The 19,272-nt window shown below is 40.6% G+C and overlaps 1 protein-coding gene across 1 annotated transcript; it reads right to left on the bottom strand.

The window, feature by feature from the left end:
- Positions 1–15,732: 15,732 nt before the first annotated feature.
- Positions 15,733–17,466, bottom strand: LOC134206463 (uncharacterized). The gene is made up of 4 exons (XM_062682184.1): positions 17,297–17,466; positions 16,618–17,224; positions 16,416–16,547; positions 15,733–16,344 (listed from the first exon to the last, which is right to left on the bottom strand). Exons 1-4 carry the CDS (start codon positions 17,464–17,466, stop codon positions 15,733–15,735), a joined length of 1,521 nt encoding a protein of 506 aa, XP_062538168.1.
- Between the last annotated feature and the right edge of the window lie 1,806 nt (positions 17,467–19,272).

Raw genomic sequence — 19,272 nt, forward strand, 5'->3', positions numbered from 1 at the left:
ACTCTTGAGGGGTTTCGGGGGGAGGGGTTTCGAAGAAGTCTACGTTAGTCTACGAAGGGGGAGGGGGTATACCAAAAGTCTACGTAGACTTTTACATTTCATTTATTTTTTTTTTTTGAAAAAAGCTTTATACAGCAGCTTTGTATGCCTCTTTCTGACAAAAGACCATTTCTACCAAACTGGATTTTCGGCCAAATGATCTATTCGGTCAAACAACATATTCTATCAAACGACCATTTTGGCAAAATGGAATTTTCAGCCAAGACCAGTTAAGGCAAACAATTCTTTGGATCAAATTACAAACTGGTAATTTGCCGGATGTTTCTGTCGGCTGTATCTCGCTTTCAGCCAAATGACATTTTCAACCAAATCATTTCTGATCTAATAATTGTCGGCACCAACATTGCATAGGAGCGAAGCTGCTTTTGTAAACAAGAGCTTCTCACATCGCTGGTGTGCAAAGTAGAGGATTCGCTACTTCCATCAGTGGTGTTGGATCTCGACGTGAGAAGCTCTTTTTAACAAAAAGCAGTTGTTAGCGCCGAAATGTATTATTTAGCCAAACGAAATGCTGCTAGAAGTCTTTATGTGTTATTCGGCTAAGTGGCATTCGAACGAATGGCTTTCTGCCGAATAATTTTTGGGCGGAGGCCACAAGGCCGTAAGGTGTTTGGCCGAATTTGTCATATGGTCGAAAACGTCGTTTAGCCGAATATAAGGCCGATATATCGAAAAGTCTTTTGACCGAACTGGTCATTTGGTTAATAGATTCGTTTGGTCAAATAGGTTATTTGACAGAAAATGCTGACCATTCCATCCAAGCGGCATTTTCGGCCAGATTACTTATTCGGTCAAATGACCATTTCGACCAAACGACCTGTTGGGCAACCGCTTAGGCCAAAAGAAATTTTCGCCCAAACTGTTTTCGATCTAATAACCGTTCCACCTAACCGATCATTATACAGTATATCCGACAAATGTATGGCCGGACTATCGGGGTTGTGCTCGTTAATCCGACTAAAGAGAAAGAGCAAGTCTCTCACTTATCATCTTTGTATACATATACGATAAATTTCTTTTAGAAAGCTCCAAATGCAGGGAGCACTGGCTCTGATGACTTGTTCTACACAGCTGTTCAGAAACCAACACGAAAGGAGCGAAAACAAAGCGAAAATCACCATTTTTCGGTGGGGGCTGCCTATCCGATTCTGTTTTTTCGCACTTGTATACAAGTTTGATAAATTTGTTATGTTATGTTGCATATCGTGGAAGCTTGCCCTTTGCGTTCTGTAAAACCCTCAAGGGGAACCCCGTGGTGGAATTCCGATTTGGCAAAACGCAGGAAGCAATGTAGAAGTAGTTGAAACAGACGCCATTCAGCAGGGACGGATTCTTTCAAGTTAGCTCGGAAAGCTTACAAGAAGGCTCTACGATTTGCTGAGCGATCCGGCTGGAAAAACCTTTGTGCAAATGTTTCCAATTTGAGTAAAGCCAGTCGATTGAATAAAATTCTTGCGAGATCCAAAAATTTCCAAGTTTGCGGAATTCGCAAGCCAAATGGCGACTACTTACACTTCTATTGATGAAGAATCGTTAGAGCACTCATTTGATACGCACTTCCCTGGATGTATCCATATAACAACTTCGGATGTTCTCGATGTCTTTTCATATAGCTATGGGTCTTGGGCTTAAGCACGTAGTATCATAACTACTTAATCGATTCAATGGGCACTTCAATGCTTCAATTTAAAGAAGGCATTACCTCTCCCTTCGCCATATACCGGGCAGATGCCTTCATTCTTCACCAAGCAAACATGTCTATATAAAGAAGGCATTACCCCCTAACTTCGCCTTTTACCGACCAAATGAGCTCACTCAATTATTTATTTAATTTCAGACTAAGGTCGGAGTGGCCTGTGCAGTGCTTAGAAGTCTTCTCCATTTAGCTCAGTCCATGACTGCACCTCGCCAACTACGCAGTCTGCGAAAGGTCCGCAAATCGTCCTCCACTTGATCGATTCACCTTGCTCGCTGTGCACCTCGCCTTCATGTTCCCGTCGGATCGTTGTCGAGAACCATTTTCATCGGAGTCTTCCGCAGTCTTCCGATTATCGCAATGTGAACAATGGATGGTTCTCCCAACAGCTGATGCAATTCGTAGTTCATTCGCCTCTTCCACGTACCGTCCGCCATCTGCACCCCACCATAGATGGTACGCAGCGCTTTCCTTTCGAAAACTTCCAGTGCGCGTTGGTTCTCCACGACCATCGTCCAGGTCTCGTGTCCGTAGAGAACTACCGGTCTTATAAACATATAGCCTGTTTAGTACGGCGGCGAACTCTATTCGATCGGAGCGTTTTGCGGAGTCCAAAGTACGTACGATTTCCTTCCTTGGTGCGACTCCGATTTCTTTACTATTCATTCATTCATTTTTAAAAATTCATGAAAAAATAATGAAAAATAAACAGTGCGTAAAATTTGAGATGCGGAAATTTACGCTATTCTACGCTGAAATGGTCCTCTTCCCAACAAGTTTGCTTACAACTTGCATGCAATATTGATTATTCACTTCAAGTATTGTATAGATTTAGACTATATCGTGCATGATTTCTTGTGTAAATTTCAATGGATTTTTCTATCTGTGAATACTAAATCTAGGATACCTACCCTACTTGGATATCTGGTTGGCTACAGCGTCGATACACCTATGCCTGGCGTATTGTAGAGCTCCATAATCGAAATATTCTTCGAAATAATTCTTGAACTTACGATGGCAGCCTTTTCTTTCTTCTCCGCGTTTCATTGTCTATTTTTATGCTTCCCTCTGGCACTACACCAAGCTGATTCATTTGACCCTCCAGTTTCTGCAAGCTCCTAAAAAATCTTGACAACGAAAACATGACTGAAAGGATGATAAATTTATTCAAGGATGTTAACGATCATTCAGTAATTTGCGTTCGATCATTTAGTAGTTTGTCAATAACACATTCCAGAAGCTGAATTTCAAATCATGTTGTATGGTGGACTTCTAGTGCGAAGGTTTTTCTACAACTTTGCTAAATGGTTTGTTATTAGCATTCAACTAATAACGGAGTTAGAGCGCTAGTTGCAGTAACTCAAACTAAATGATTGGAATTTTGTTATCATTTAGTCTAAGTTATTGAAACTATAGCTTTAACTCCGTTACTAGTGGAATTCAAACAACGAACCATTAGGCCGAGTTGTAGAAAAACCTTCGCGCTAGAAGTCCACCATACAACATACTTTGAAATACAGCTTCTGGAATGTGTTATTGACAAACTACTAAATGATCAAACGCAAATTAATGAATGATCGTTAACATCCTTGAATTTATTAAACTAAGACTTTCTCGCCCACCATTCAAAATTTTAAAGAACAGATTACCGAAAAACATTTCTGTGGATAATATTTTTCCTCGGCGATTTCATGTTTACGCCTATGTCACGGGAAAAAACGCGAACTTGCATTCAACATCATTCCGTTGCATTGCTGCACGAGATCATTTCCATTGATGGCGGTAGGTATGATGCTGGTTGGCACACATTCCGGCACGGATTCCAATCGAATTCCAAACATTCGAAGCAATGTGTTCAATTTCACACGTGCTTCCGGTGGAGGTGATGTGGCTCACGGCCGTTCGCCTTCCTTCTTGTCTGGAATGTGCGCTCTTCTATTAGTGTTTATGAGCCGTTACACCAACTGCAAATCCCTTCTGTTTCGAAACGGCGGCACGGCGATACATTTCCAACCCTTGCATCGATCGCCGGAACGGTCGTCATCGTCGGTATCATCGTCTTCATCTTTCCCACCAGGGGAAATAGTTCAACCGAAAGCAATTGACTAATTACCACAGTGGACTACCGTCCGACCGATTTCCGACCATTTGGCTGCTATAGTATGAGCTGGCCTATGATGGCAGTAGTGGCTCCGTTAAGTGGTTGTAACTAAATCATCCCGTCTTAATTACATTCTAATTAAACATTAATCTGCTGCAATGAAGGCTCCAGAGACAAAGTTGGGAAGCTAGTAGCTAGTGAAAGGCAACCATCTTGGGCAATGATGAAGACTTGTGGTGACGGTGATAATGATGCTGATATGAAGTTTGAAATCTAATTAAATTTTGCCGCAAAAGATGTATTGCTGCCACACCGGTGCGGTGTTATGGGTGGAGAATCTGCAGTACACAAGTTTCAGTAGCTGGTGGACAAGACATTTCACAGGACAGGTGCTAAAGAGAGGTTTTCTTCAGCCGGGTAAAGAATGAATAACTATTAACTAATGAAAATATTTCCGCAATAGCTTATAAAAATGGGGAATAATAATTTGATGACGATTGGTAATACAAACAATATTCAATACCATAGCTAACCCTAATGGCGCATACCCACTAGTATCAACAATGATGAAGCTATTAGTCTAACACTGCTATAACATGACCACAAAGGTACCGGATAGATAACCCTTAAACGTTCAAACGAGCGTATTTTCACATCTATATATATATATTTGCAATGTCCATAAATTAGTGATCGCTATAAAACGGTGATAATCCTTTCTGCCTTATTTTATCACAACAAGATTGGAAACTTAACGTGTAATAAACGATGTCGTCCTCGTAAATTATCCAAATCCGGTCATCGGAGGGCCTCTGTGGCTCAGTGGAGGCAGCTACAAAACATACAATTCTGATGATATCTTGGTTCAACCTAGGAATTTTTCGTAAGGCTCTCCGGGGTATAGAGTATGTCAAGTAATTCAAATGATCCTGATGCATATATGGTAACTAGGCATGTAGTCTATTCAGATTATGCCATTTATTATAATAATTGTTGTGTTAAATATTACAAAGAAAATTGAATATATGGGGATTGGCATCAAGTTACTCTTTATCATGATATTTATTATCATATATGGCGTAATCTGAATAGGCTATTACATAATTTACTGTTGATAACTGGAAACGTCGGAAATGGTTGTTGATCACTAAGCTGTGAGGCGGCAAAGCCCCAATTGCGGATGCAATGCCAGTAGAGTGAGACATTTTCTTATATGGTCCAATTCTAAACGGCGACGTAGAAGGATTTAATTAATTTCCCACCAAGACCATGGAATTTATTATCCCGAAAAGAAAACGAATTTTTATCACCGGTTTTATTCGTCTTAATTACATTGGACGACATTAGTAGCGGTTCGTGAGAAAGGAAGGCCCTCTCTTCCCTTCCTCCGCCGCAGGTCCTGTTCGAAATAATGCTATTTCGGTCAATTGGCAGCATCCTATAATAAGCCAACTGAACTGAATCTATCGAATCCAGTTTAATTAAAATCGACTCTCGCCCAGCACACACCCGGACCCACTCATACGAAAAGCCATCAGTACTTGCCCACCACATTGGAAGCTAACACAGAATGAATGCACTGCTGGACAAAGTTTCACGTCCCAGGAAATCTACTACAATTAATGGCTTTCTATCAATACAAACAATAGCCGGAACTGGTAGCGGTGGATGAAGCCAGAGACATCCGATTCTGCTGATGTTGCTGCTCCCAGTTACTATACATTCAATCAATCTAGTTTGAAACTTCGCACAAAATACCACTATATTAATGTACATGTCATACCGTTCCCTTGCTCAACGATGAAATCGAATAGCTATGATGGTGGTCCAATCAATTTTCAGTAGAAAATTCAATAAATAATGCCGGTTCTGTGCGTATGGAATTACAGTTTTCCGTTGGCATTCGCAGAACTTCGAGGCGTTTAATTCATTTGCACTCAACAAGCGAATGTAATTACAATTATATTTGAGCAACTACCAAAGTCTTTATAAGACCTTGACATGTACATAATTGCTTTCTTCTTATTCAAAAAGTAGTTCTTATTAAAAAAGTACTATTAGCTAGTCTAAATAGTTTTTATTCTGTTAAGCTACATTTTCCGTTGGTTATATCTAGATCAACATTTGAAAATGGCGTAAGAGCCAAAATTTATTCCTTCTGATTCCTTGTCAACATAGGGGTTGGGGTTCGACAGAATGATCGAGACAGGCAAAATTTTATCGAAATTCAAATGACCATAACTCTGTGAAAAATCAACCGGTTTCTTTGGTTCTTACAGTGTTCGACTGGAAAATTAATCAAGTTTTGGGAAACTGTTTCAAATCCATGTCAGATTCGTCAAATTTCACGACATAATTCTATCCCTCGAAAACCATCAGTGGTAGAATTTTTACGTCTTCAGGCGAAATTATCTACAAGAAAATATCTATTTTTGGTGTTAGTCGTCATTGGGGTGGCCCTTTTGTGACAAATTTTGTAAATTGTATTTTTTTAATCTTTCAAATATGGGGGTCGTGCTGTTTTACAAAGTTGTAGAAAATTTTATTCTAAGCATTTTTGCTAAAATAATATTAATTTTATCTCATACCTATTACCTATACGAGATAAAATTAATATTATTTTAGCAAAAATGCTTAGAATTTAATTTTCTACAACTTTGTAGAACAGCACGACCCCCTAATTTGAAAGATTAAAAAAAATACATTTTATGAAAAAATTACTAAATTTAGATAGGGTGGTCCCGATGGTGGTCCCCCTTTTTTCAATTCAAATTATTTTCAAAAACTGTCAAAGCATCGCTTCACGGTCTTTGGATTGCGCATCTTTTGGTTATATAATATGGTTGCTAGCTTCATTTTCAAACATGTTATTTATTTTTGGGTTTATTCCACCAAGTTATTGCGAAAATCCGGTGGGTAATAAATGTGTTTTACATGGAATTGCGGAATTTTCATACAAAAACTAATACGATCATCAAACAAAAGTGAACAAAGATGGACAAATGAGATGTCATGGATTTCATTGGCCTGAATGTATAGTTTCAGAAGACGATTGATTTGTTTGCTAATATTTGCTACTAACTGCAGTACAAAGCTAAGAAAACAAACAGACATTTTTTGTGAAAAAACGCACATGCTTGAAAATGAAGTTAGCAACAAAATATAACCAAAAAACGCGCAATCCAAAGACCGTGAAATGATGCTGTGACAGTTTTTGATAATAATTATAATTGAAAAAAGTAGAAGCTGAAAATTGTTTTTTTTTTCGGGACCGCCCTATCTATATTTAGTAATTTTGTCATAAAACATTACCTGTATGAGATAAAATTAATATTATTTTGGCAAAAATGTTTAGAATAAAATTTTCTACAACGTTGTAGAACAGCACGACCCCCTAATTTGAAAGATTAAAAAAATACATTTTACAAAATTTGTCACAAAAGGGTCACCCTAATGACAACTTACACCAAAAATAGATATTTTCTTGTAGATAATTTCGCTTGGAAACGTAAAAACTTTAGCGCTGATGATTTCGAGTTATCGAATTATGTCGTGAAATCTGACGAATCCGACCATTGTGCGCTGTCGCCACCGACGATTTTCAGACCAGCGCTCACCTCTACTGCCGTTCTACGTATGATTATCCCAAGTACATAGGAAATCTCAGCAAACATGGGACAAATATTCGGATGACGACAGCCTAGGACAATTGTGATTTCAATATTGGCTCAGAAACACAGGCTATCACTTGGTGCAAGAACGCTGTCTACTAGAACAATATAGCGTGCATGCGACAATGGTCCAGTTTCATGGATGTCACGGAAACGGCCATATCTCAGGTTTTTTGGTGTCCGATCTGTGACATCAATATATCAATCAACTCAGGAAGAGCTCTAGTTTATGTAAAAAATAAAGAGTCATTTCACCCAAGCAAAAATACAAGCGCTCAAAAATAACATTTTTGACATGCCCTCAAATAATCCGGATTATCTCCGGTATCCAGCGGTCTGAACATGGATTTGAAACAGCTTCTCAAAACTTGATTAATTTTCCCGTCGAACACTGTAAGAATCATTATTGATTTTATTGGCATTTATCGGTGAGTACAACATCTAAAGCTCAAAGTAAGAGGGAGCGCAACAATGAAGAACAGTATGGATAGGTGTCACAAGCGAGCGACGAGTATGAAGCGAACAGAAATTGAAATTTTAGTAGAGGGCCAGTTGTGAGAAAAGCATTGTTGAAATCGCTGTTATTCTGCCTAACGTCCACCCAGGAACGGCTTGGGTAGTAGCATGGTGACTACTCTTACCAAGACAGGCAAAATAACAGCGATTTCAACCTACTATTATGCTATTCGGCGCATGAGAACAGTTCTAGCGATCGGTGGCTTGTTCGGAGATTCATACGAAAGTCGCGCTACTTTGCTTCACGCCTCATCCCGCAGCTCTTACTTTGCCCAAGATGATCTTATTTGAACCGCATTTCAATTTTTTTTGCCATTCCTTTTTGCCAATTCGTATTCTAATTGGGAAAGTTTTTTGATCACCGTACATGACTCAATCATTATTGATTTTATTGGCATTTATCGGTGAGTACAACATCTAAAGCTCAAAGTAAGAGGAAGCGCAACAATGAAGAACAGTATGGATAGGTGTCACAAGCGAGCGACGAGTATGAAGCGAACAGAAATTGAAATTTTAGTAGAGGGCCAGTTGTGAGAAAAGCATTGTTGAAATCGCTGTTATTCTGCCTAACGTCCACCCAGGAACGGCAGGTAGTAGCATGGTGACTACTCTTACCAAGACAGGCAAAATAACTATTTGCGCATGTCTTGGTAAGTAATGCAGTCAAAACAAACAAACCTTTGCATAAATAAAATCAATAATGATCATCATGTGCAGTGATCAAAAACTTTCCCAATTAGAATACGAATTGGCAAAAAGGAATGGCAAAAAAAAATTGAAATGCGGTTCAAATAAGATCATCTTGGGCAAAGTAAGAGCTGCGGGATGAGGCGTGAAGCAAAGTAGCGCGACTTTCGTATGAATCTCCGAACAAGCCACCGATCGCTAGAACTGTTCTCATGCGCCGAATAGCATAATAGTAGGTTGAAATCGCTGTTATTTTGCCTGTCTTGGTAAGAGTAGTCACCATGCTACTACCCAAGCCGTTCCTGGGTGGACGTTAGGCAGAATAACAGCGATTTCAACAATGCTTTTCTCACAACTGGCCCTCTACTAAAATTTCAATTTCTGTTCGCTTCATACTCGTCGCTCGCTTGTGACACCTATCCATACTGTTCTTCATTGTTGCGCTCCCTCTTACTTTGAGCTTTAGATGTTGTACTCACCGATAAATGCCAATAAAATCAATAATGATTGAGTCATGTACGGTGATCAAAAAACTTTCCCAATTAGAACACTGTAAGAATCAAAAAACCGGTTAATTTATCACATAGTTATGGTCATTTGAATTTCGATAAAATTTTGCCTGTCCCGATCATTCTGTCCAACCCCTGTAGCTTTATATGTAGACGAAGAAACAGAAAGAATAAATTTTGGCTGTTACGTCCTTTTCAAAAGGTGGTCTAGATATATTCTTCTTCATATTTTTTCTTTATTCTTTAGATTCTTTATAAAGAATTCATATTCTAAGAATATGAAGAACAAGTGATTAGCTAGGAGCAGGAAAAAAAATGAGCAGAACGATATGCGAAAGTTCTATGAGTCTATCAATGGCGTGCGGAGAAAGACAGCGCTATCTCCCGTCATGTGCAACGACCAACAAGGGAATTTACTGACAGATGAAACCGAAGTGGCTGCCAGGTGGAAGTAACACTCCGAGACTTTGTTGAATAGTGGAAATGACGGTGCATCGGTGAACAAAATAGTGCTGTCCAATGAGCAGCTCGAAGTAGCTCGAAGTTGTTCCCTTCCTGCTCGTTCTTTTTTGTCAACAAATGGGCATGAGCAGGACTGGGAGAAACTTCGAGCTACTTCAAGCTCTCATTGGACAGCACTAATAAATATAAGCGACGATTGACAAGCTGTGGAGTCGCCTACACTAGATGAGTTTAAAAAAAACTGTTGGAGAGCAGAAAAACAAGGGGAAGGACCTGCTCCCGGCTGAACTTCTCAAACACGACAGTTAACAGCTTTATGAAGTTCTGCACCATATTATGTCGAAAATATGGGAAGACGCTAGCTGGTTGGACAGCCCCATTTCCCTCTCTTTAAGAAAGGGCACAGACTGGAGTGCGCCAATTACCGAGGAATAACCCTCCTCAATTCGGCGTACAAAATTATGTCCCGTATTCTGTTCAACAGATTGAGACCGCTTGAAGAGTCCTTCGTCGGATACCAAGCAGGTTTTTGTAAGGGACAATCAACGACGGATCAAATGTTTACCCTGAGACAAATCCATGATAAATTCTGGGAGTACAACTCGCCGTGGCCTTCCTCAAGAAGTGCTAAAAGGAGAGGCTGACTCATGTCAGCCATAGGATTAAGATGGGAGCTCACATCCTAAAATCTATCAGTAAGAGGGCGGAATCGGAATTGTTGAAGTTGCCAATCAAGGGACACTATGCCAAGCTAGAGAGGTTGAACTTGGAGTGCTAAAACCTGCACCTCAAGCTGGCAAAGGAGAACCAAGACTCTTTCGATATATTCCTAAAGAAGGTAGGGGAAGTGGGGGTAGCACGCCCATAGGGGTTAAAACGCGCCACTCCTGAATAAGGTTAAATATCCCCATTTTGATTATTTTCAATAGTCTATACGATAAAGCAATGAAAAATATTGCCATTGGATACATATATTTCATGATTTTTCTCTAGTTATACATGAAAAACTCGAAAAAACGATTTTTGCGTGTTTTGATGCAATTCTAGCTCGGTGGAATTTAGTCTTTCTGTCGCTGTTATACATTGATAAATTAATAATTGAGCCATGAGCCATGCTGCTTACTCGTGTTCTTTATGTTCCACACGAAATCGTCGTCAAAAATGCACAGAAAAAAATAATGAAAAATAAACAGCGCGTAAAACTTGGCATGAGGAAATTTACGCCGTTCTACGATGAAATTGTCCTCTTCCTAACAAGATTGCATACAACTTGTATACAATAATGACGATTCACGTCAAATATTGTATACATTTAGGCTATATCCTGTGTGGAATTACGCAAATTATGGCGTTCCGTTTATGTGCATGATTTATAGCGTAAATTTCAGTGAATTTTTCTATCTGTGTGGTTTTAAAACGATTTTATGGGCCTTCAAACTTCTGAGGTCGGTGTGGGGCATTACGCCCATGCTCATTTCGTATGACCGAAACAGCTGAAACATTCGGTTAATTGCCTTAATGTAGGCAATTAAAATGAAAATCAGTACGATAAGCACATGCGCGTTTTAACCCATCCACTGGCGCATCTCACCCCGCATGGTTTCAAAATCATTTTTTTTCGGGTGCTTTTTAAAAATCAAATTTCTGTGCAATAAAATGGACAATTAGATATCTGTTATCGTTAGTCAGTCGCAGATATGCTGTTCTTCAGTATGCGCTGATGAAAACTGGCTGAAATGGTGGTTTTCATTGATAAAAATGGCATTTTCCTTAACGTGGGCGTCCTACCCCCAGTTCCCCTACAGCGGGCCGAAGAGTGTGAAGCGGACAGGAAGAGGAGACTGCACAAGAAGAAATTGACCATTCTACGAGGGAAATCAGCGACGAAAGGTAGAACGACTAATGTCATTTTCGGTTTTAAACCTGGGTCAGGTCCGACCCCGACTCTGAATAACCGAACGAAAAACGAATCGGGATCGAGTCAGTATGATGGTATTAGTGAGAACTCAATCCCTATCATCTGTTTTGTTTTCAATTCGCATTTTTATCAGCTGGCAGAAACAGACATATTTTATCTATTGAATTTTGTTATTAGTGTTATTTTTTTTCTTGTTTTATGAATTATGGGGGAAGTCAGACGTTTCTTCTGTTAATTGTTTAATGACTAAAATGACTATTATTTCATCAATAAATTAATATGATTAGGAGCTTGTGATGAATGACGACGGCAATGAGGATTGCCGTGAAAGAATTTATGCCAATCCGTGTTTCCCGATAAACTGTTATGCTGATTCTATATGGCTTTTTGGGTAACAGTGATTGTGTTACAGTAAATTTGAATTATCAATTATGTCATTGAAATGGAACAGAACAACAAAATATGGAAACACTTTGTAAAAAATCCAATACAACATTTATTGAGATTTGGGGCCTATTATTTTAAAACAAAGAATCAAATCGTACAAGAGTTGAACAGCATTATTTTTTGCTATTTGCATTTTTTTGCTATTTTTCTCCCAAGAAAAAGGGGCCTTTTGGGATAAATTGCGATTTCGTCAAAACTGCAAAAACCAAATATACAAGAGAGGCAAATAATTTTTCACTACATAATCTAAACAGGAGATTCAACATAATCAATATCAATGGGATTAAATATGTCTTTGTCGGTTTTTTAACGAATTACAACTAAAAACCTTCCTTCCACTAAAAAATTATGCTCAATTCGTATAAAAACTGTTCCTAAATAAACATTTGAATTTATTTATAAATAATCATTTATAAATAAATAAAATAAATTTGTTGTAGCAATATAGTTGCCAAAGTCTTATAAATGGTTAATGCCAGGGTAAATACATTATGTTTATATTCTTTAAATCCGTAACCTTGAATTAATTATGCACAGACTGCACTAATGAATAAAATAATGGTATGAACATTTTGGTATAAATAACTTCATAGCGGCAGATATTCTGGTACGCTATTTTTCCATTGATAGAGCAATTATACCTAAAGCATATGTTCGAATACACAAAGTAATAGTGAATAAATAGCAGCTACCTTCTAGTCTCTGCATTTTATAAATCACATTTTCAACCAAATTTTCAACCCTCATTTTGTTTAAAGTGGAGCTATCATTTGAGGTAATCAGCGAAAAATATGTCGATATCTGAATCCGATTCACCATCAGAGAAACTTGAAGACAGCACAAAATTAAAATAATCCATTTTTGCATGGAAGAGCAACAAAATTGATAAATTTTACAAATAAAACAAACAAAATCAAATACCCATCCGTGTCTTTTACGTTTTCATTTTCCTTTAGCGTAAACATAAACACCAGTTTGACAGTTTGTGTTTAAATGTATTGGTGAACCTAGGTTGGATCTCGATAAATCGGCAGAGCGAACCTCATTCATTTTGGGTCGGATCTGGTGCGGATCGCGATCCAACCTGAACGAATAACCGAACGTTTTGACAGCTGTTAGAGCGGATCCGGTGCAGAACTAGGTTCGACCCAGCAATAACCGAAAACGACATAACCCCACAGTACAAATGATCGAGGGATTCGTTGTTAACCGTTCGACACAGCAGTTTACGGAGGAACAATTAGCACACCTCAACAAGGGGTTAGGGTATGCGACAACCAAAAAAGCGGACCTAGAGCAGATAATCGTGGATACTGAGACAGCGATTTCACGAAATGTTGATCAACGTGACCAGAATAGTGTGAAAAACATCGTAGCAGACGCCATCAAAGCAGGACATCATGGGACATCGAACAAAGACGAGAGGAGGATTTTAAAGGAGTTGAAGGAGAAAACACCCAAGTAACATTTCAAGTTTTATTCCACTCTTGGAATGGTTTTCACGTTCAAATTATAAGAACTCACAATAAAACTCATTATTATACGACAACCATCTGATGCCCACTATAAGAGTAAGATATGGCTAAGTGGCCCTCTCTAGATGACCACTATAAACCTCTTATAAGCGTATTTGAAAACCCTTTTTAAACCACGTGCAAAAAAGGGAAATTGGCTGCGGCAGCTGTCAAAAATGTTGGTTTTAAAAAAAAGGAAACAAAATTACGTAGAAATAATAACAAAATGGACTGATGATGAAAATTATGATAAAGATGTCATCACAATAATATTTATTCAGGTTTGTTTTGCAACATTCTATCATTGAATTAAGTTGCGCTTTCGATTTTATGGTGAAAGCTAGGTAAATAATAAGATTCTATACTACGCGCCCGCAAAATAATGTAGTTCAGGGTAATAAATCGAAATCAATTAAAATATCAACATTGCAAATATCCACTTAACCTGTAGATATTCACCCTGATATGTTTCCAATTTTAATCATTTACCAGGAGAAGTGTTCTACGCGACGAAAATATTATCTAATTATGGATTTCAGTGCCAATAAAACTGAGCAACTAGCCATGGTAATTGCTATCATAAATCCGTTATAAGAATTAAATAAATCCAACAAGCATGGAAATTGTTACTTGGGCAGTTTACTACATGAAGGCGGACAAAGGAAACGATGAACAGATGATGACAAAAATCAACGGAAGACCATACAGGCATTTGAGAGTGGACCCACTACCCGGACTATTCCGACTTACGGATAAAACGATGAAGGAATGCAAGACGTTCATCGGAGAAGCCCGGGTTAAAATTACGAACCCTGTGTTACCAAGGATCAAAGGACTACCAAAGATACATAAGCCAGGTACAGAGATGCGAGAAATAGTTTCATCAGTGGGATCCCCTACACAAAACTTAGCCAAGTGGTTAGTCAAGGAGTTCCAGAGTATGCCGAAGCCGTTCCCCAGCAGATCAGTTGTAAACTCCCAGGAGTTCACCAAGAGGATATTGGAATCAGAAAACATCGGAGAAGAGGACATCATGGTATCATTCGACGTAGCGGCATTGTTCCCAAGCGTTCCAGTGAAGGATGCTCTGTACCTTTTGGAGGATTGGCTACTAAAACAACGCACGGATACAGCATGGCGAGGAAAAGTAAAGATGTATCTCAAGCTTGCAAGATTATGCATGAATGAGAACTACTTTACATTCCGTGGAAGCTTCTACAAACAAACGAAGGGTGCACCTACGGGAAATCCGCTATCACCGTTTTTGTGCAAATTATGACCCCATAGTGGAGGTTATTTTTGCCGTGTGGACATTGTTTGGAGGAAGTAACGATGACAAATACCAAACCTTGGAGGTAATAAAGGTATTCAAAAGAATTACCTTCTGATGAAGCGTGAGCGTGCGTGTCGAATGTAGCCAAATTTGTTGCGCTATTTTTCCAACCATCGTGTACCAGTTTAGGGCGATCATTCGTCGAATCGAGTTGGTAAATCTCACTCCCAATATCTTGATCTCATCATCAGTCCTTAGCCAATCCACATTTATTGGGTTCCCATTCACATACCCAACATCAATGGACGTTGTTTTGCGTAGATTCAAAACTGCTCCTGAGATCTCTCCGAAGCGAATGAACGAGTCACGCATCGCGTGAATTTGGTATGCAGATGTAGCAATAACAGAGATATCATCGGCATATGCGACGACCAGTGGGTGCAGATACAACACAAACAAATGCATAGATATCGGATCGCCTTGACGCACCGATCACTGTATTGAGAAAGATGTCGTCAGATGCCCGTTTATCAACAGGCGAGAGGCGGAGGTAGACGAGATCCGAGAAAGTAGGGCTACGAGTTGAGGGTTGAAACCGAGAGAGCGCATGTTTTCAAAGAGATATGAGTGCCTCACACGGTCGAATGCATGATCGAGATCATAGTTAACCAATTTTCCTGCCCGCTTCGTCGCTGTCAGCTGAGCAATCCGATCTTTTGACGCCAATGGAGCTTGAAAGATATTTCTGTTTTCGTTTGAGCACTTCTGTGCTCTGCTCAGTATTTGGTGCTCCTTCATCACATTCTCCAAGCGGCATTTCAGTATGCGGGACAGCAGCTTGTAGTCGAAGTTGAGGAGTGAGATGGGGCTGTAGAAGCTTACCGTGTTGCCGGTTCCTTTTTTTTTACCAACACAATTACTCCCTCTACGAATTTGGCCGGAGTGTTCGATGTTAAAGCTTCGTTCAACACCAGGTTCAATTCGCGATGGACAACATCGAATGCACGTAGATAGAATTCCTTCGGTATTCCGTCCGGCCCTGGAGATTTTTTGGATGCACTAGTTTTTACTGCGGTCCAAATGTCTGCTGTTGTGATTTCATTCATACACGCTTCGTTCGCCGCGTCGTTCTTTGGAATGATCCGGTCGCACCGGAAATCATCTCGTTGTTCTACTTCTCTGTTTTCTTCTGAATACAAATCGGAAAAATATCGGTGGATCTGATCTTGAATGATCCGCGAGTCGTTGATGATTTCTCCTTGCTCTCCTTCTAGTTGCAGTATCGCCGTGCGCTTTCTTCTCTGATCACCGAGCTGGAAGACAGATAATGACTCACCGGCCAAAATTGGCTCGTTGATGTGCAATACGGTTTGGGTGAATCTTCGTTGCAATGCCAGCATTTTCCCTTTGATGCGGTTGATTGTTGATAGTACGCCCGGGTTTTGATAGAAGCGATCGTATGCTTGTCTCAGTTGACAATATGGTGTTTGCTGTGCGTAATGAAATTCATCGTAGATTTGTTTCGATTGCCAGCGAAAAAAGCTAGCAATTTTTGGCTTACAAAACTGTATCCACCATTCGATCCATCTGCGAAAATTTCGTCGTTGATGGGTCCAATACTGCCACCACAGCTGGAGATCCACAAGCGCTTCTCCGGTGAGCAGATGAGGACGGAGTGACCAAAAACCACGGCCTGGTTCTCGACCCAAGTTCGGCAAGCAAATACGAGATGTAACAGCCAGATGATCGGTGAATGAACATACGTGCATATCGATATTTCGCAACTGTTCGCATAGACCACCAGACACGTAGATTCGATCTAGCCTTGACGATGAGTTGGCAGTGATGTATGTATGACCAGCATCTCTTGATCGCAATTTTAGCCACACATCATGTAGCCGTAGCTGTTGAATGGCGGTTTGTAGAGATGGGCTCATATTGTATCCCGTTCCATCGCATTGCCGCAGCACGCAATTGAAGTCGCCCGCCAGAATTACGTGCTCGGTACGGTGGCGAAGATAGAATGCTAGAGTATTGTTGAAGAATCTCTCTCTGTGGGCACGATAGGCTGTGCCGGAAGGGGCATATACGCAGCAAAGAGTGGTATCGTGTACGTGCACTGCAACAAGGCGGTCATCCAGACTTTTCTCTACATGTGAGAATTTGATATGATCCCTTAACGCAATGGCGGTTCCTCTCCGTGAGTTGTCGACGTTGGCAATGACGTTAAAGACCGGCAACGATATTTGCTCATTATCTATCTCTTGGATAAAAATAATGTCCAGCTCCATTGTCCGGATAAATGTTCGGAATGCATTGAGCTTTGTCGCGTTCGTGATGGTGCTTACGTTTATCGTACCGATATTGTAACTGGTGAAAAGGACGGGTTATGGAAGGAAGTCGAGAGAGTTGTCGTCGTCACAGCGCATTTTCTTTACTTGCTTGTGTGATCGTTTGCTATTGGTGGATGAGTCGGTTTCGTTGCCGTCGGTTTTTTTTTTGCAGTGCCGATCTTTTTGCATAGCACCGCTCGTCGAAGGCACAGCAGCTTCTTGTGTTCGTTTCGGCAGGATGAGATCAGCGGCCGGTTTCTTTGAGGTCTGTGGTTTCATACGTACAGATTGGTTTTTTTTTGTTACGTCTGCATATGAGACGCTATTCGCCGCCAGTTTTTGTACCAGTAGTTTTTAGTTCTGTACACATGAGACGCCGTTATGTATAGACTCACTACAGTAACGACACGTCTGTTGATGCCCATACTAAGCCACATGGGTCAATTCCGAGTCTATTGTGACATACGAAGCAATGTTTTTTTGACGACCATCCGAGCGGCTCGTACACCGGTCGGCAGTCCGGCGAAGTAGTGTTTTTCATCCTACAGCTCTTCACGTATGGAGAGAATCTCTCCACATCCACTGAGGAATTTAACCATGTTGTCGTTCGTGACATCTTCAGAGAGGTTGTAGAGCTTCATTTCCACAGCCCCGTCTTCCATCGCCAAATGCAGCTTGTACGGCTTACCATCCACCGTCATCTCGTGTTTGTTGTCGTTCTCCTCGACAATTCGCTGAGCCATTTCAAGACTTCAAGTTTTCACAAACGCGACCCCGAGACTATGGCTGTATTGAATCCGTAGCACCTCTTCTCGCTTCACACCCAACGTTGCACCAACGAACTGGTGAACCTCCTCCGACAATGGCTTCTTCGGCACATTCGCATAGTCAATGCGAAATGTGTTTTCACGTCGTTTTATCGCGGACATTTGCACGCGAAAGCGTCAGAGGTAAAACGACTCGAAACTATTAAAACGAAATCACTCGCGAAACTTACTTGCGAGTGAAAAAAGAAAAAAAAAACGAATGTACGCCAACGATTGGCTTCCGCGGTTTCAAAGAAGCACGAGTGCGTCTAATCTGCTCGGAAGTTGAGCGCGAACTTGAGCTCATTCAACACGGCAGACTACGGTGGGCTGGCCACGTAGTTTATATGCCGGAAGAACGTCAAGCGAAGATAATATTTAGTAGAGAACTCGGAAGAAGCCGCAGGCTTCGTGGAAGGCCGCGTACACGATGGCTTTTTGCAGTTGAAGAGGACCTGAGGGCGCCCAAAACAAAACAAAACCCTGCTGAGGAGGGCTGGGTTCAATTCCCGGTGCCTATGTAGGCAACTTTCGGTTTGAAAATTATTTTTGATTTTCCTGGGTATAAAGTACAGCAACCATTCGCTAACTGGGTTAAAACATCGCTTTGATGTGATCGCGATTTCACCCACATGAATCACTGCATGTTGAACTTGCGACTAGGTGCAGCGTCTCTTGAAGATGGCTGGAGAGATATTCGATCCGCCATTGGTAGCACCGCAACCGCTGCACTTGACACGGTGCCCCGGATCAGATAAACGACTGGTATGACGGCGAATGTGAGCAGTTATTTGAATAGAAGAATGCAGCATGGGCGAGATTGCTGCAACACCGCACGAGGACGAACAAGGCATGATATAAACGGGCGCGGAACAGGCAAAACTCCCTCCGAAACCCGCAGAGGGTTACGGCAAGGTGATGATCTTTCGTGTCTGTTATTCAACATCGCTTTGGAAGGGGTAATACGAAGAGTAGGGATTAACACGAGTGGTACAATTTTCAATAAGTCCGTCCAGCTATTTGGCTTCGCATTCGTCATCCGACGACATAGATATAATGGCACGTAACTTTGAGAAGATGGAGGAAGCCTACATCAGACTGAAGAGGGAAGCTAAGTGGATCGGACTAGTCATTAACACGTCGAAGACGAAGTACATGATAGGAAGAGGTTCAATAGAAGACAATGTGAGCCACCCACCGCGAGTTTGCATCGGTGGTGACGAAATCGAGGTGGTAGAAGAATTTATGTACTTAGGCTCGCTGGTGACTGCCGAAAATG

This window comes from Armigeres subalbatus, chromosome 1, assembly GCF_024139115.2.
Source record: "Armigeres subalbatus isolate Guangzhou_Male chromosome 1, GZ_Asu_2, whole genome shotgun sequence".
NCBI lineage: Eukaryota > Metazoa > Arthropoda > Insecta > Diptera > Culicidae > Armigeres > Armigeres subalbatus.